The 15,219-nt window shown below is 44.3% G+C and overlaps 1 protein-coding gene across 4 annotated transcripts in view; it reads right to left on the reverse strand.

The window, feature by feature from the left end:
* Znf354b (zinc finger protein 354B) overlaps nucleotides 1-13,982 on the reverse strand; it is a 19,937-nt gene extending 5,955 nt beyond the window's left edge. Inside the window, exons 1-5 of one of the 4 annotated variants that reach the window (XM_031351762.1) lie at nucleotides 13,920-13,982; nucleotides 8,810-8,892; nucleotides 7,992-8,078; nucleotides 7,521-7,647; nucleotides 6,712-6,807 (exon numbers count right to left, since the gene is read on the reverse strand). In XM_031351762.1, the coding sequence (XP_031207622.1) occupies nucleotides 6,712-6,807; nucleotides 7,521-7,647; nucleotides 7,992-8,078; nucleotides 8,810-8,842 (343 nt within the window). In that variant the 5' untranslated portion in view covers nucleotides 8,843-8,892; nucleotides 13,920-13,982. Of the gene's footprint in view, nucleotides 1-6,711; nucleotides 6,808-7,520; nucleotides 7,648-7,991; nucleotides 8,079-8,809; nucleotides 8,893-9,146; nucleotides 9,229-9,275; nucleotides 9,542-13,919 lie in introns of those variants that run through there. The other 3 variants (XM_031351759.1, XM_031351760.1, XM_031351761.1) reach the window with 3 other exon arrangements.
* Nucleotides 13,983-15,219: the final 1,237 nt, after the last annotated feature.

A 15,219-nucleotide genomic window follows, 5' to 3' on the forward strand; every position in this document is an offset into this window, starting at 1 on the left:
AACTGAAACTCCCTTCTCTGTGATAACTCCAGCCTGTGTCAAGTTGACACAGAAAACCAGCCAGTACAATATAAAATCTCTAAAAACTAATTTCATGAAGAAGCATGTATAGAACTGACACACAAAAGTATTCTTATAAAGATTAAGAGGAATATAAGAAATTTGAAAAACTATACAAGTAAATTTTAATGGGCATTTTGAATGAAAATGCAGTATACCTCTGCTGCTATTGGATGTAACAGCCCGGTGCTCTAAAAATGCCACAAAAGTCAGGATATAGCTCAGAATTTCTCAGTAGCAGATGACATCCTAAGTCAGATAATTCTCTGACCTTTGGAACTATGTTGGCATGACCTTTCCTCACATTGTATTAAAGTGTGTCTCTACATTTTCAACTGTTAACTATGTACTGGCAGAGAGCGATATCCTGGCAGGATTTGGGTGTTGTCATTTCCATGTCCCATGACCAGCTTTTCTATTTGTAAATGCTTGTCCTTCCCACTTGCCCCAAAGAGGAAGGTCAGACAGCCCAAAATGCCTTGGGCAACCAAAGAGATGGGCCAGGTGCTGTCTTACTGCTGATTAATTATAATAAAGAGCTGACAGCCAGTGGCTGGGGCAGGATGTAAAGGAGTGGAACTTCTGGACAGGAGGGGACACTGGAGGGATGCAAGCATAGTCAGGAAAGTTGAGGGACACAAGGAAGAAAGCAGAGGGAGACTAAAGTGGGGCAGGAGGTAAAGAGCTAGCCACATGGTTGGGCTGCAGGCCTGGGAGGTGGGCTAAGTTAGAAGCTAGCTGAGAGGCTGCCCCAGCTAAAGGTCAACAGCTTTAAACTATGTAGAAGCCTCCTGCCTTATTTAAACCACAAGTGGCTCTGTGAAAGCCCTGCAATATCTAGTGCACCACAATGTGGCACGAGACCCAAAGTCAGGGATCCAGACTGCCAAAGCTCCAGGCACAGGAGCATGGAGCTGTGGTAGCAGAGACAGTGGCTAGGTTGACAGAGGGGACACAGAGTGGTGTGGGCCACTCCTTCCTGTTTGAGCTGGTCCCACTGTGTGGCCTCAGCAGTTTCTAGGGCTGGCTGCTGCAACTGCCAACCAGGCTTCCAGCCTGGGCCTGCTAAGTCCCTGAGCCTGATGGGTGCTGCAGCCCAGCACCTGGTGTCGCTGGCATCAAGCACTTTTTAGGAGTCATGCCACCCTATGGCAGGAAGGAAAGTCTGGTAATGTGTGCTCAGAACAGGCAGTTCCCACAGGACAGAGTTTAGAGAGACTTAAGAAATAAATATTATTAAAGTTTGGAAGTGGTAAAAGAGATGTAAGTAGAAATGTTTTGTAAGCATGCACAGACACCAAAAAAAGAAACTGCCTATTAACAGTCATAGAAATTAATATTAAGTTTAAATACTAAGATGTCGTCTCCAAAGGAAGGAGCAAGTGAGATTAAAAAGGAAAATATTTTCTGTGTTAAGGAATGGAAAACACCTATGGCAGAGGGCATTTGGAACCATATAGTTTTGTTTTAATTATCAGCATTGAAATAATTATAATTTGTCCAGTAATGATTATAGATTCTATGTCCTCTCTAAGAAAGATCAGAATAAAACAGACTTAGATGACGAGAGGACTGAAAATTGGAACACTAGATGAGAAGCAGAAGAACAGAAATTGGAGGATCTTTTAAATCAAAATAAAGAAATTTCTCAAATTAGTTCAGAGGAATCCAATCTAAAGCACATCACACCACCTTGAGATGAGATTGTAGGATACCAATTGAGACCCATTAGAAGACCTAATATAGCTACTGACTTTCAATATTCAGAGAGTTGTTTTGCACATAGAAACTGCCCAACTTTATCCAAATGATTCAGAATTAACTTTGCTATTTAAACTACAATAGGTTATTTGAGACATAGATCATCCATTCTATATCTAACCCGTATTAAGTTTCATGTAAGTTTGTCAAATCATTGGCAGTAGGAAATGAGAAAGGTTAACTAATAATAAAAAAATGTATTAGAAGCTTCAAATTTTCATAAAAATCATCATACAAAGAGTAGATGCTTAAAGAAAAAATTTCTATAACCTGGAAACAAGTCAAAGAAGTTATAAAAATTTTGTCCTAATTGTGGTTCTCTCTATATAATCAAGTTCCATTACGTGCCAGAAGCAACCCTAAAGGTAACCCCCACCAAAAAAAAATTTGGCAGATATATGTGTTTCATTTTTCACCGATTGGAAAATTAAAGTATGTACATCATAAACTTGACATCTGTTACAGAAAATGTTAAAAAACGAGCAGGCACATTCCCACGCTTGTGCCGGCAACTCTCTCTGCTACAGCTCCGCCCTCCCGCCCCAGCACCCTTGTCTCTACCCCCCAATGCCAGCCCCGTGCAATGAGCATCCACACCGCCATCAGCCACTACAACACCCATTTACCTGGTAGGAACAAAACTCTAGAAGCTTATAATTAACCAAACAGATTTATGTATCAATAAATTCTCAATTCACAAGATTCCAATACAATAATTTCAGAACCAATTGATAATGATAAAAACTGCCAACCTAGATTAGACAAATTATCTCAAATTCTATCCTTTATGATATCATAACTACCTGTGGCTCTTCTTCCAGTCTGTCTGTCTCCATCCTGGCTCTTCTCCTTTCTCCCGAGACGAGACACTCTTTGTCTCTGCAACTCTTAGCTCTGCCTCCCTTTTCCTGTCCAATCACAGGCCTCCTGCTGCACTAGTATTTTAATGTAATTGGACAGGGAAAATCTATCACAGACATCTATTCAAGATTTCAATAGGCTTCTGCCTTGAGTTCTGAAATGTTTTTTTCTGTAATTACTCTTTTAAGAAGTGATGGCTTTCTTAGGGATACCTTTACAGGCTAAAACTGATAATGCTCTGGCATATATATCCAGAAAAATGAAACAATTTTTCAAATATTATAACATAAAACATGTTACAGGTATGCCTAACAATCCTACAGGTCAAGCAATTGTGGAAAGACCTAACCACACTTAAAAAAAAATGCTCATAGATCAGAAGGGGGGATATGAGATCTTCCAGAGATAGATCACACAATGTTTTGTCAACTTTAAAAAATTTAAATGTCAATGAGACAGGTAGCACAGGTGCTGAAAAACACTGGAGTTTAGAAAGGACTGCACAATTAAATCAACCTATCTACTTTAAGAATGTGTTATCTTCAGAATGGAAGTTAGGAAATATATTGTGTTAGGGAAGAAGATACATTTTTGTTTCTATGGAAGTGAAAAACTGAATTCCTTCAATGTTAATAAAGATTAGATTTGATGACAGAGGACTTCCTAAAAATCTTGGCTCCTAATGTTGAAGACATGAAAAAGGGACCCATAAAAACACAAAATGGGTGAAGTAAATGCCGATCCGCCTACATGGGAACCCCTCCTGAGATGTGACTGTCTCTGCAAAAGCCAAGGAATCTTTTTGACTACCTGGTCCTTATCACTTATTGTTTCATGCCATTCTTTCTTATGGCATGAGTGGAGATTTATATTACAGTTTGGTTATGAGGTGCAAATGGACTTTAAAAGATTGACAGATGATTTTCACCTGCTCAGACACAGAGCAGAGAATCAACTTTAGCTGATCTGCGCACACCACACAGTCCACATGTGTTAATTAAAAAATGTTCCTGAAAGGTTGTGTGTTTTCAGAACAAAAGGATTAGACACAGATGAGGACAAGGCAATTAGCCCGAGGTGATCCAGCCTCCCAGACTGCTTCAGCCAGGACTTCAGTTAAGCTCCACACCTTCCTAGTCCCAAGAGCCTGAGCAGTAAGTGAAACAGCCAGCTCTCCCAGGACTTGGCCAGTATCCCAATTTTCTTAGGGTCCTCAAAGGTCCATTTGCCCCATGACAGCAGGAAGCAATTAAAGAACACGATGCCCTCATTCCCAAGGATGAGGGATGGGGGCGGTTACTGGTTGTCTAGTGGGTTATGGATGGTTGCTCTTGCTTGGGGAGGGGGGTCGGTTTCAAGTTGTTATTGGTCATGGTCAAGGAGGATATGGAGGAAAAGAGGTTAGATTCAGGGATTTCTTTCTCTCTTTCCCATTCTCCCCTCTGTCTTTCTCTCCTATCTAATGTTGGGTGGGGGGAGGGAAAAGGGGAGATAAAGGGATGAAAAGACAAAAAAGAGATAGATTATTATATCTCTGAGATAGGGAAGAGAAGAATGGCTCATTCAATTTCCTTTTAGACTAAGAAAACAAGATTCAAATATTTTAGACTGGTATGGATTTCCATGATGATAGAAATTTAAGGTTATATTTACAACAACATACATATATATGTTTCAGCTTTTGTTTAAGGTATACGTACATTGCAACTCATTTAAAAATTTAATGAATAGTCCCAGTGTTATGAAAGCTACTATTGTAAATGGTTAAGGATGATTAAGACATGCAAGTTAGTAGTCACCCATAAATAATCATACTGGTAGCCATTTAGGTACTAGTATGGAGGCATGGTAACACATAAGACATGGTAATCCCAGCTCTTGGGAAGTAGTGGCAAAGCAAAACAACCACCAACCACCAACCACCATGCTCTCCACTCCCAGCCCCTAGCCCCTAAGAAGAAAGTCTAGAAGGAAGCTCAGATTGGCTGAGGCTACTTATGAAGAAACTTACCCAACACAGGCATGCAAGCCGTGCAGGCGCATGACCATTTGAAGAAGGGAAGAGAGAAGCAAGTGGAGAAAACATGGTGAGCTATGATTAGAACTGTAAAGTGAAAACCAGGAGGTGAATAGGAAGCTGGTGGCTACTGGGGGGAGGATTAGAAGGTGTGAACTTGAAGGAGGTATGCCACTGGCCTGCTGTGAAGTGTTAGAAGTCACCTGCCTTCCACTCCTAGTGCCTCCTGCTTAGACTGGTCTGAGCTCTTAGCTGCTGCTCCAATTGCCTGCCTCCTGCTATCTCCAGTCCACTATCAAGGACTTTAGCCTTCTGAAACTGTAAACCCCCCAAAACTATTTCTTTATAAGTTGCCTTGGTAGTTTCCACAGAATTACTGTATTTCTCCAAACAAGGGTTTCAAAGATAGACAACCATGGTCTCTACATCACTTGACACTAAAAGAGAAAGGCTCTCTTACTCAGGGTCTATCAGAACAGGGTATAGTCAACCTTTTAGCTCTTCCTCAGTGTCTGACCTGGCCCAACCTCAGCCCTGTCTCCCAGTTCCCCTACTCCAGGCTCCTAGTCCTCAACCCTTCCTGTTAGGGGCAGGAAGCTGCTCTCTGAGGGGGACAGGGCTGCGCCCACCTCCAAGTGCTTATGTCTCCTCAGTGTTGGGATTCAGACCCAGGACAAGCAGCAGAGGTGCATATTTTGTATATCAAAGCAGACCTGGCCTCCAGGTTCTCTCAGCATCTCTCAGTCCCTACCTGTTACAGGCAAGGCTGGCATACCTGAACTTTCTAGGCCAGAGGCTGGCTTCTCCTCTCCCTACATTTTGCTCTCCTCCCTCCCCTCCCCCCTGCATTTTTTCTCTTCCTGCTCAAGCTCAGTCTCTTCCCTCTCCCACTGTCTCCTTTCCCATGGCTTCCCTTGACTTCCCCAAAATATCAAAGATCATAAAATTCTCCTTAGATTTCTTAGATATCCCTGTTATACACAGGAAAGTCCAAAGCTCATAACACTGTAACAAGATCCAGTGAGGCCACCCAAGCTCATTTCCTTTGTCTCATTTTCCTTCATATACACTGCATGGCTAAGAAAGAATTACTTCCAATAAGCCCTTAAATATGCTGATTTCTTGTACATGAAAGGCAGCTCTCCTCAGAAACAATAAGAGATCTTAAGATACTCATTTGAAAAGGGACCATAGACAGGAGGGCTAGGGTCTAGGAGCCTGAGATTTTCCTTTCCCATTATTCAGTGAGGATCAAGTACCTGAAGAAGTCTCTTGTTGACGGACAGGCCAGTCCAAGGCTTTCTGGAGACCCTGATGTATGGAATAGGAACTTAGTCCCTTGTCTAAGATGCTTGGCAGAGCTGGTAATGGCCTGGGCGAGGGCTATGGTGGACCTTTGGCTTCAGATCTGGAGAACCCAATTCTTCTGATCCCAAGGGGCTATGGTTTTCAGTCTCAAGGTTGCTGTGCACTCAATCTGTGACATTCTTTTTGTTTGTTTGTTTGTTTTTTGTTTTTGTTTTTCGAGACAGGATTTCTCTGAATAGCACTGGCTCTCCTGGAACTCACTCTGTAGACCAGGCTGGCCTGGAATTTAGAAATAAATCCACCTGCCTGTGTCTCCCAAGTGCTGGGATTAAAGGCATGCACCACCACTGCTCAGCTGTGACGTTCTTAAGATATCCTGTATTCCCCTTGTGCAAATTGCCTGACTAGCTTCCTGCTGACTTCGTCCCATTGTGTCATAGCTGCCTGCTCACTCTGTCCTATTTCCCCCACAAACAGTATATATAAGATGCTGTACTTCTTAATACATTTGCTTGGCATAAAACATTCCTGACCCCAGCCTTCCTATCTCCTTTATCTTCTCATCCCTTGGTCTTTCTCCTTAGGATTCTTGTCACTGAAAATCAACCTGCGGGTCCAGGTCAGTCTCTGGGCACCGAGTATCAAGGCTACCCTGCATTCTTATTTTGCAGAGATTCTGGGGTATCTCAGGCCCACCCACTTACCAAGAGAGAAACATCCATGACTGACTTTCTCTGCTTTCCAGGGTTCTTCTCCTTGCTGCAACACGGAGATCATCTTTGGTTTGGTAAATTGAAATCCTGATGGCAAACAAAATTAGCAATATCACTGAAGAGACTTGGTCTTGTTTTAATGTGAACAAGCATTACAAATGCTACTACTGGGTACTTAACCTGTTCCTTGTCATGTGACAGGAGGTGTCAGGCAGAGGCCAAGTTGCTCATAGGACAGGACTGGGAGAACTAATTGCACACAATGAAAATTGGACAAACGGGCAGCCTTCGCATTCTAGAAAAGGACTGTTGGGTGTGCAGACAAAATAAAAACTTACAGACAGGCATTTGTGAAAAGGAGTAGGTATCAAGCAGATTGTTTAAAGCAGAAAACATTTGATTTCTTTTCAAGGAGAGAGCATTCAGCATTTGACTGCAAAAAGAAATGGGAAAGGAAAGAAACAGATAGGAGGTGGGAGGTGGGGGGGTTGAGGGAAGTCTTTGATCACAGGCAACACAGAGTAAATACAACATGAAACTGCTGCTTCAACACTGAAGGGATTTCTACGGTCAAGCTACAGACAGTGGAGGACAGTATGAGCATCAGCCCCCTATGTTCTCCTAGTTGAGGCATTTAGACACCTGAAAGTGGAAAAAACTTTCAATATTTAACAGAGATCTGGTTTGTACAGTCCTACAGCAAACCCCAGTGAGGGTGTTTTAATGACCACAGTCTTCATTTGGGGAAGAAGGCGCTGAGGTCTCACTTGTGAATCTACGCCCGCAGGGAACTCTCTTACCCAGAGAGGCCAGGTTGCTGTAGTTCTCCAGCATCACCTCTCGGTACAGGCTTCTCTGAGAGGGATCCAGCTTCTTCCACTCATCCCGAGTAAAGAGCACAGCCACGTCTTCAAATGTCACTGACACCTGTGAGGGAAAGCCGTTCCATCTCAGCAGCCTCATACAGCACGAGGGAGGTGACAGTGGAAGATGGACAGGCCATCATAAAATGACGTCACTGAGGGTTCTGAAGAAACTAAGTTATCTACCATTTAGTCATCAGTTCAACCAGTGACAGACACACAAAGAACAGCAGTGTGTAGGAGCCTGAATTATGGTCAACAGTGCACATCACGGTAATTAGAAGTTCTTCGAGTAAAGGGTCTCTTGATTTCTTTGTTTTGTTTTTGAGACAATCTATGTAGCTCTGGATGGCCTGGAACTTGATATGGTAGACAAGACTAGCCCCAAACTCACAGAGATCTACCTACCTCTGCCTCCCTACTACTGGGATTAAAGTCCTGCACCACCATGTCCAGCAAGATGCCTAACTCTTCGTTTTCACACGCACACAATACCTGTAGGAAAAAATAATTTACTATGGAGAGAATACAAAAGATAGTCTTTGCTTTAGACTTCCCGATCTAATCAGCACACAGGCATGTGCATCAAATCATTTCAATGATGAAAAAAAAAAAAAAAAAGCTCTGTAGCTGGGCTGGTAGGCTCACACACCATCTCCAGCTTTGGTCCTCACTCCACTCACTCCAGAGACAAGAATGTGAGGCCAGCACAGAAACAGATTTCCACTGTAAACACTGAGCCACCTCTGTTCTTAACTTCTGGCCACTGAGGTTTTTTGCCCCCTGGGGTATTGGTCTGTGGAGAGCAGATAAAGGAGATGAAGGAGAAGGTTTGCACACACAGGGATGAGGGATGGGGAGAACTATGGGCTGGAGGAGGCTGGAGGAGCACCACAAGCATTCTCAAGGGCAAAGAGAAACAGATGAGCAATCCTGGTGAGGGCTGAGAAAAATAAACACGAGGGAAGCAGACCAGAAAGTCCTTCCCTCTAGTGATAAAGAGCATCTGCATGTCACTGTCCGTTTAGTAAGCACAACAGACTGGGCTCAGCCAACAGCAAGGCAAGATACTGTGAGTGTTCGGAGTGCTCCCTACACGGCCCACTCCTCCATGGGCACCAAATCCTGCTGATGGGTGTACTGGGTGGAGAACTTTAGTCTGAAAGGAAAACCAAAACCAGACAAAATACTCCTTCTACCATGAACTGAGATGGCAACGCGCTCACCTGAGACTTCCCTTCCCTTTGCTCTGGAGCCATGGTCTTTCTGGACTTTTCTCAAAGATGGGTACAAGGTCCAAAAATATGATCTGAGAGAAGAAGAAAGAAAAATTGCTTCGCACCCCACAGAAGCCGCATCTCCGAATGCGTTCCACCAGCTGAGCCTGGCTCCTCTGCTTCCAGAGTGGAAATCAGGAGCTGGGAGTGGGCATCAGAGAATTGGCAAGTCACCACTCTTCTGGTCTCTAGATTTCCAGGGACAAGACTCAGGCGACAGTGGACTCCATCACCGAGGAGACTCACTATGCCTCCGCCGAGTCAGGCATCACCCTATGCTGCTCACCACAACTCAGCTGGCATTGCCAGCCCCCTTCAGATCAGGAAACTGAGGCCAGAGTGCAGCCACAGTGGGGACACAAACGTTTTCCACCCGTTCAGATCTGACCACGAGCCCACTCCACGTGCTGCCCACCCAAAAGCTCTGCTGCTGTCAAGGGGTCAATTTCCACATTTCCAGAGAAAACTCCAGAAAGGGGACCAGTGGCTATTGGCGGCCCATGCTGAAGTCGCCACAGGCCTCCGTGTCTTCCAGCCTGGCCGCTCACCTCCCCCCCAGCTCCCGCCACGCCTCCTGAAGGCTCGCAGCCGCCACGCATAGAGACCCAGAATGGGGAGCTAGCCCAGAGCAGCGAATCGGGCAACAGACACCCCGAGGCCTGATGGAGCTCACAGGGGCGGGTCTGGGGGCGGGGGGAATAATGAGATGGCTGTCGCAGAGGCCTCTGGGAAATGTAGTTTACATCGGGACTCAAGGATTCTGGGATATAAAGTTGACTGCTTTGGTGCACAGCTACAGTGGAGAACAACCCCTTTCCCCGCAAAGGCCCCGGGTCACCAGCTCTATGAAGTCTTAGATGTGATGTGCACTGTAATTCCATTTGTGTGGTTGGGTGGGCCTGCAGTTTCTTATTGACATATTGTGTGTCTTTTGAAATAAATCAGAGAACAAAAGGGACATCACTTGGTAAGCAGTTGTTTTAGTAGGATAAAGAGCAGACAGTGAGCTGTGGAAATAATTATATATTGATTTAGACTCAGGGTGTTACAGGAAAAAGCAAAAGAAAGGCTAGCTGAAACCTGGAGCTCTGGGATTTAAAATAAAAAATGAATGAATGAATGAATGAATGAATGAATGAATAAAAAGATGGAGAATGATAGATGAAGACGCCCGACATCGACCCCTGGTCTGAGTATAATGTACAATACACACACACACACACACACAATTCTTTGAGATTCTAGAGGAGAAAAAAGACCAAGTCCACTATTGTCCGATTAAAGCAAGCTGTGTTTTGGTGTACCCGAGGCTGGCCCGTTGGCTACCTCATTCAAAGTTGACATTTGAGAGAGAGCAGACCACTCTTGGCTCTTGAAGCCCCCTACCTCCTTTTAAAACCTTTTTATTGGTTCCTTGTGTGTTTTACACCATGTAGGCCAGTCCTGTCCTGCTCATCTCCCCATCCTCTCATATCTGCCCCTCACCATTGCAACCTTCCCCAAAACACACACCACACACACACACACACACACACACACACACACACACACACACACAGCATAGAAAATATCATTGTGGAAGCTGTAGTATGCCACAGTGTGTCCCACAATACAGTACATCCCTCTGTCCACATATCTTCATTTGCAAATATTTATTGCAATGAGTTATTGGTCTGGTTCAAGCTCTCTGGCTTCTGTGACACCATCAATAGTGGATCCTCACTGAGACTCCTCCCAGTTATCCTGTTGTCACCCTGTGTGTTAAAGATCCTGTGGCAACTTTGGATCAGCAAGACTGGCCCTTTCAAGTGCCCCAACAATTCATACATGATACAGATTTTAGGGTGGGCCAGCTCAGAGCCTTGCATCTGGGCCTGAGTGGCAGCTGAGCTGGTCAGCTCAATGGCTGCCCCTTATCTGAACCACCAGGGTGAATTCTCCAGCACTTCTCAACAAGGCCACTGTCAGCAGGAGGCAAGAGTCACCTCTCCTACTTTCATGCTCTCGGCCAGCTCACCAGCACCTTTGTCATCAGGGCATCTTCACTGTGTTGCCCAGGTGGGCTATAGGGCCTGCTCGCCAGAGTGCTGCAGCCAGTGAGGGGGCAGCACAGGCTCTCCTACTCTGCTGCCCTCCAGGTGCTACTTCAGGTGGCAAGGGACAGGGTGGGGGAGGGCATCAGCCCCCAGGCCACTGAAATCCCTCTTACAGGATAAGGTGTTCACAGGGGCTAGAGTTAAAAGGGTACAATGAAAAAGAAGGAACAGAGGCAAAGATACATATTGAGTGAATGGGGTTGCAAGAAGTTTACATCAGATCTAAGAAACACAAAGTTACTCTTAATTACAAATAGAAACGTTATTTAGTAAGGACTTAACTAGGGACAAACAGAAACTTATTAACTAGGATTTAACACAGGACAAACAAACTTTTTTGTTGTTGATGTCCGTCCCGACACAGGGTTTCTCTGTGTAGCCCTGGCTGTCCTGGAACTCACTCTGTAGACCAAGCTGGCCTTGAACTCAGAAATCTGCCTGCCTCTGTCTCCCAAGTGCTGGGATTAAAGGCGTGCGCCACCACTGCCCAGCTATAAACTTCTTCACAATGAGAAGCCTTACCTTGTAAAGACTTAACACAAGACAACCAGGAACTTCTTTTTGACTGTCTTAACTGCAAACAGAACTCAAGCTGTAAGGTGTATTTTTATGTTTTGGCTTCCCATTACCTTCTGAGATATTTGTTCCTGTTTTGGCCTCACAGTACCAGCATGAGTGAATATTCTTAGCTCCTACTCTCTGTAGCTATTGTTAACATGCTCCCATAAACATTCATTACAGTGGCAGGAATGTCCTAATTCTCCTGCAGCTGAACTGTCTTCCATTTGAGTCCTTTTCCCAATGCTGGCATTGCTCAAGACTAATTCTGGGGGTCGTCTCATCACTGACTCTTGAATTCTCCCTATTATTATTTTAATTGCCTTCAACTCTCCAATATTCTTCCAGTTTTCTTCTGAGTTCTGGTAATCCTCCAGATGTGCCCTCGGAACTCTGCCATCATCCAATTTTAATAGGGGCTGAGAGAGGGTCTCAAGTAACTAGCCTCAGATTTGTTATACAGACAAGACTAGCCTTGAACTCATGGTGCTTCTGCCTCTACCTCCCAGTTGTTGGGATAGAAAATGTGTGCCACCTGGCTTGCACAGAGGCATTCTAAAGATTGTTGTTGAAGGGTATCTTTGTCCTTTTGGGATGTTAGTGGAGTAGGAAAGTCAGCTGAGTGCTTTCTCTCCCTCTCTGAGCTAGCAGCCTTTCACCACAGCATCCGACTCCTGAGTCTTCATTTGCTAAGTCAAACTTTTGGCATTTTGTTTTAAAAACAATACTGAGTCAGACAGAAATGTTTCATTATGACTACTCATCTTAAATTTGGCATGTTTCCCTCCTAATAGATTAACAATGTCAAATCTTTGACATGAAATATGTGCCCCTCCATTGGTAGTAATTTAAAGCATGGGAGCAATGTGCAAAGTCCAAAGTCTCCTTTGTATTTCTTTCTACCTCACTTGCTCTTTTTCATACTAGACATGTATAAGAGTGATCACTGATAACCACATGACACAGACAATATTAGGGTCTCTTGAAATGTTCTCCTTCAACAAAATTAATCTATTGTTTTTTTTTTTAAATTTAACCTTGGCCATGTTCTTAGGACAAGGGTTGAAAAGAGACACATTCTTTACCAAAATATCACAAGAATGATCTCTAGCTCAGTTGCTGAAATTGTTTGCCTCTGAAACCTCTTGAGCTGGGCCTCCATAGTCCACATTGCTCTCAGACTATTTTCTCTCAAGATCCTACTAGATTGGCCTAATAAGCTCTACCTACAGCATTCAAATACTCTTTGATTCCAAAGACCCAAAGTCTTCTTTATTCCTCCAGAAAAGCCCACATTGTCAGGTTATTCACAGCAACATCCCACTGGTACCAACTTCTGTATCGGTTACTTTTCTATTGCTATGACAAGACACCTTTAGAAGGCAAGGTTTATAGTTCCAGATTGGTAAGAGTCCATCACCAGCATGATGGGAAAACATTGCAATGAGCGTCAGGTGTAGCAGCAGGAACAGTGAGAGCTCACATCTCAAACCACAAGCCGGAAGCAGAGAAGGAACACTTCAAATAGCTTTTGAACTGCTCCTACTGAAATAGTTTCTATAGCAAGACCCACTTCTCCTAAGCTTTCCCAAAACCACCACCCTAGAACCAAGGATTCAAATGTCATGGGTTCCCACTGACAACTGATGTGGGAACCCACGACATCATTCAAACCACTACAGATATCTTGAGATCAGTTCATGAAACATTGGCCAACGCCTTTGTTACATTGTAGGCAGCTGCTTGGATACGATCGATCGTCAGCGACCGCTTAGATGATCGTATCCAAGATGGTGCTGGTTCCTGATAGACTGTAGCAACAGACTATTCTACTGCGCATGTGCCCCTCCCGAGTGGGTGTATACTGCGCATGCGTCCCTCCTGAGCAGGTGTATGCTAATGAGGGTTTAACAGGGAACCAATCCTGGAGGACTTGGTGGCTCAGGCTCGGGTATATAAGGGGCTGTCTCCAGACAGTCGGGGCCACTCCACGGAAGCAAGCAGACCTGCAGCACCTAGGAAGAAGAAGCAGAAGAAGAAGCAGAAGAAGAAGCAGAAGCAGAAGAAGCAGCAGCAACATCAAGAAGAGCCATGCCATCAAGGAGAGCTATGACACTTAAGAACCTAGGAGAGCTGTAATACCTAGGTACCTTAAAGAGCTGTAACACCTGGGTACCTAGGAGAGCTGTAACAAAAGAATATTCCTGAGTAAACCGTCGAGAGAAGAAGTCCATGTGTTCGGTCGTTATTGCTGCTGGTAGGCAGCAGAAGCGCTGTACATTACATAACCCATTTGAACTTGAATTTGCAGAACATTGGAAGAAACATACTCGTTAACATTAATGGAACCCCCCCAAAAAAATTCAAGCAAAATAAGAAATTGTAGAAGGGTGAGGGACACTTACCATGACCATGCCCTTCCAGTAATGATTTGTAAAGCTGTCCATGAGAAGAAAGAACAAATTTTGCATGAAGATTTGGCTATTAGGAAAGAGAAGGAAGTTGTGTCAAGGCAGCGGGTGGCAGAGGATTTGTGCTAGTGTTAAATATTACTAAGCTGTCTGGTTAGGGTTGCTGTGATAAAGCACTATAACAAGAACAACTCGGGGAGGAGAGGGTTTATTTCATTCTATAGTTCCATACCACAGTCTATCACAGAAGGAAATCAGATCAGGAACTCAGGGCAGAAACCTGGAGGCAGGAGCCAATGCAGAGGCCATGGAAGAATGCTGCTTACTGGCTTGCTTCCCCTGGCTGGCTTGCTCAGACTACTTTTTAATAGTACCAAGGCCATCAACCCAGGGGTGGCACCATGCACAGTGAGCTGGGCCCTCCCTCATCATTCAGCAATCAAGAAAATGCTCCACAGCCTTGGCTACAGGCCAACCTGTTGGGGGTATGTTCTCAGCAGAGGTTCCTTCTTCTCAAATGAGTCTAGCCTATGTCACGTTGACATAAAAGTAGCCAGCACACAAGTAAAGTGAAAAATTCCTGGTTTCTTTAAAAAAGTCAGTTGTGTCAAAAAGATATTTTCCTGAAGCAGAGACAGGTAAAAGAATGTTTTGCTAAAGCAGCCCCATCAAGGAACGTTTCACTGAAGCAGATACAGGTGGAAGGAAGTTTCACTAAGGCAGACAGGTAAAGAAACATTTCACCAAAGCAGACACAGGTGAAAGGATATTGTACTAAAGTAAACATGTAAAAAGATGCGTGATGAAAGATTCTTCCCTAGCCACACACATATGCTGGTTTGCCTTACATTGCATAGCTGAGCTCTGTTTATGACTCTATAGAGGAAAACACACCAAAAGACTTCTGGTGTTGTTCTGGTGCCTTCTTGCTGCTTCCATAGACTCGGGCTGATTGACAGAGTGATGTTAGTTGATACAGACTTCTCACACAGAGTTTTACTAAGACAGATTCACGCACTGAGACCAGACACATGGTAAGACAAGACCTATAGAGGACAGGTAATGTTTAGAGGGATGTAAATAAGACTCAACAGAGACTGGGGCTTACTTGCATGGCTAGCTTTACAGTGCTTCATTGATCTCACATTTTCGTTGTTGCTGATTTTTCACTCCATGGAGAGATGCCTGGCACAGAGCCTCTCCTGGCATCCTTCTTGGTTCTGGTCCCTCCTGTTGACTCTGGCTGATTAGGCTGAGGTGTGGCTGTGTCTGCTGGGTTGTGCCACCGAGGCTG

This window comes from Mastomys coucha, unplaced genomic scaffold (genome assembly GCF_008632895.1).
Source record: "Mastomys coucha isolate ucsf_1 unplaced genomic scaffold, UCSF_Mcou_1 pScaffold5, whole genome shotgun sequence".
Lineage (NCBI taxonomy): Eukaryota > Metazoa > Chordata > Mammalia > Rodentia > Muridae > Mastomys > Mastomys coucha.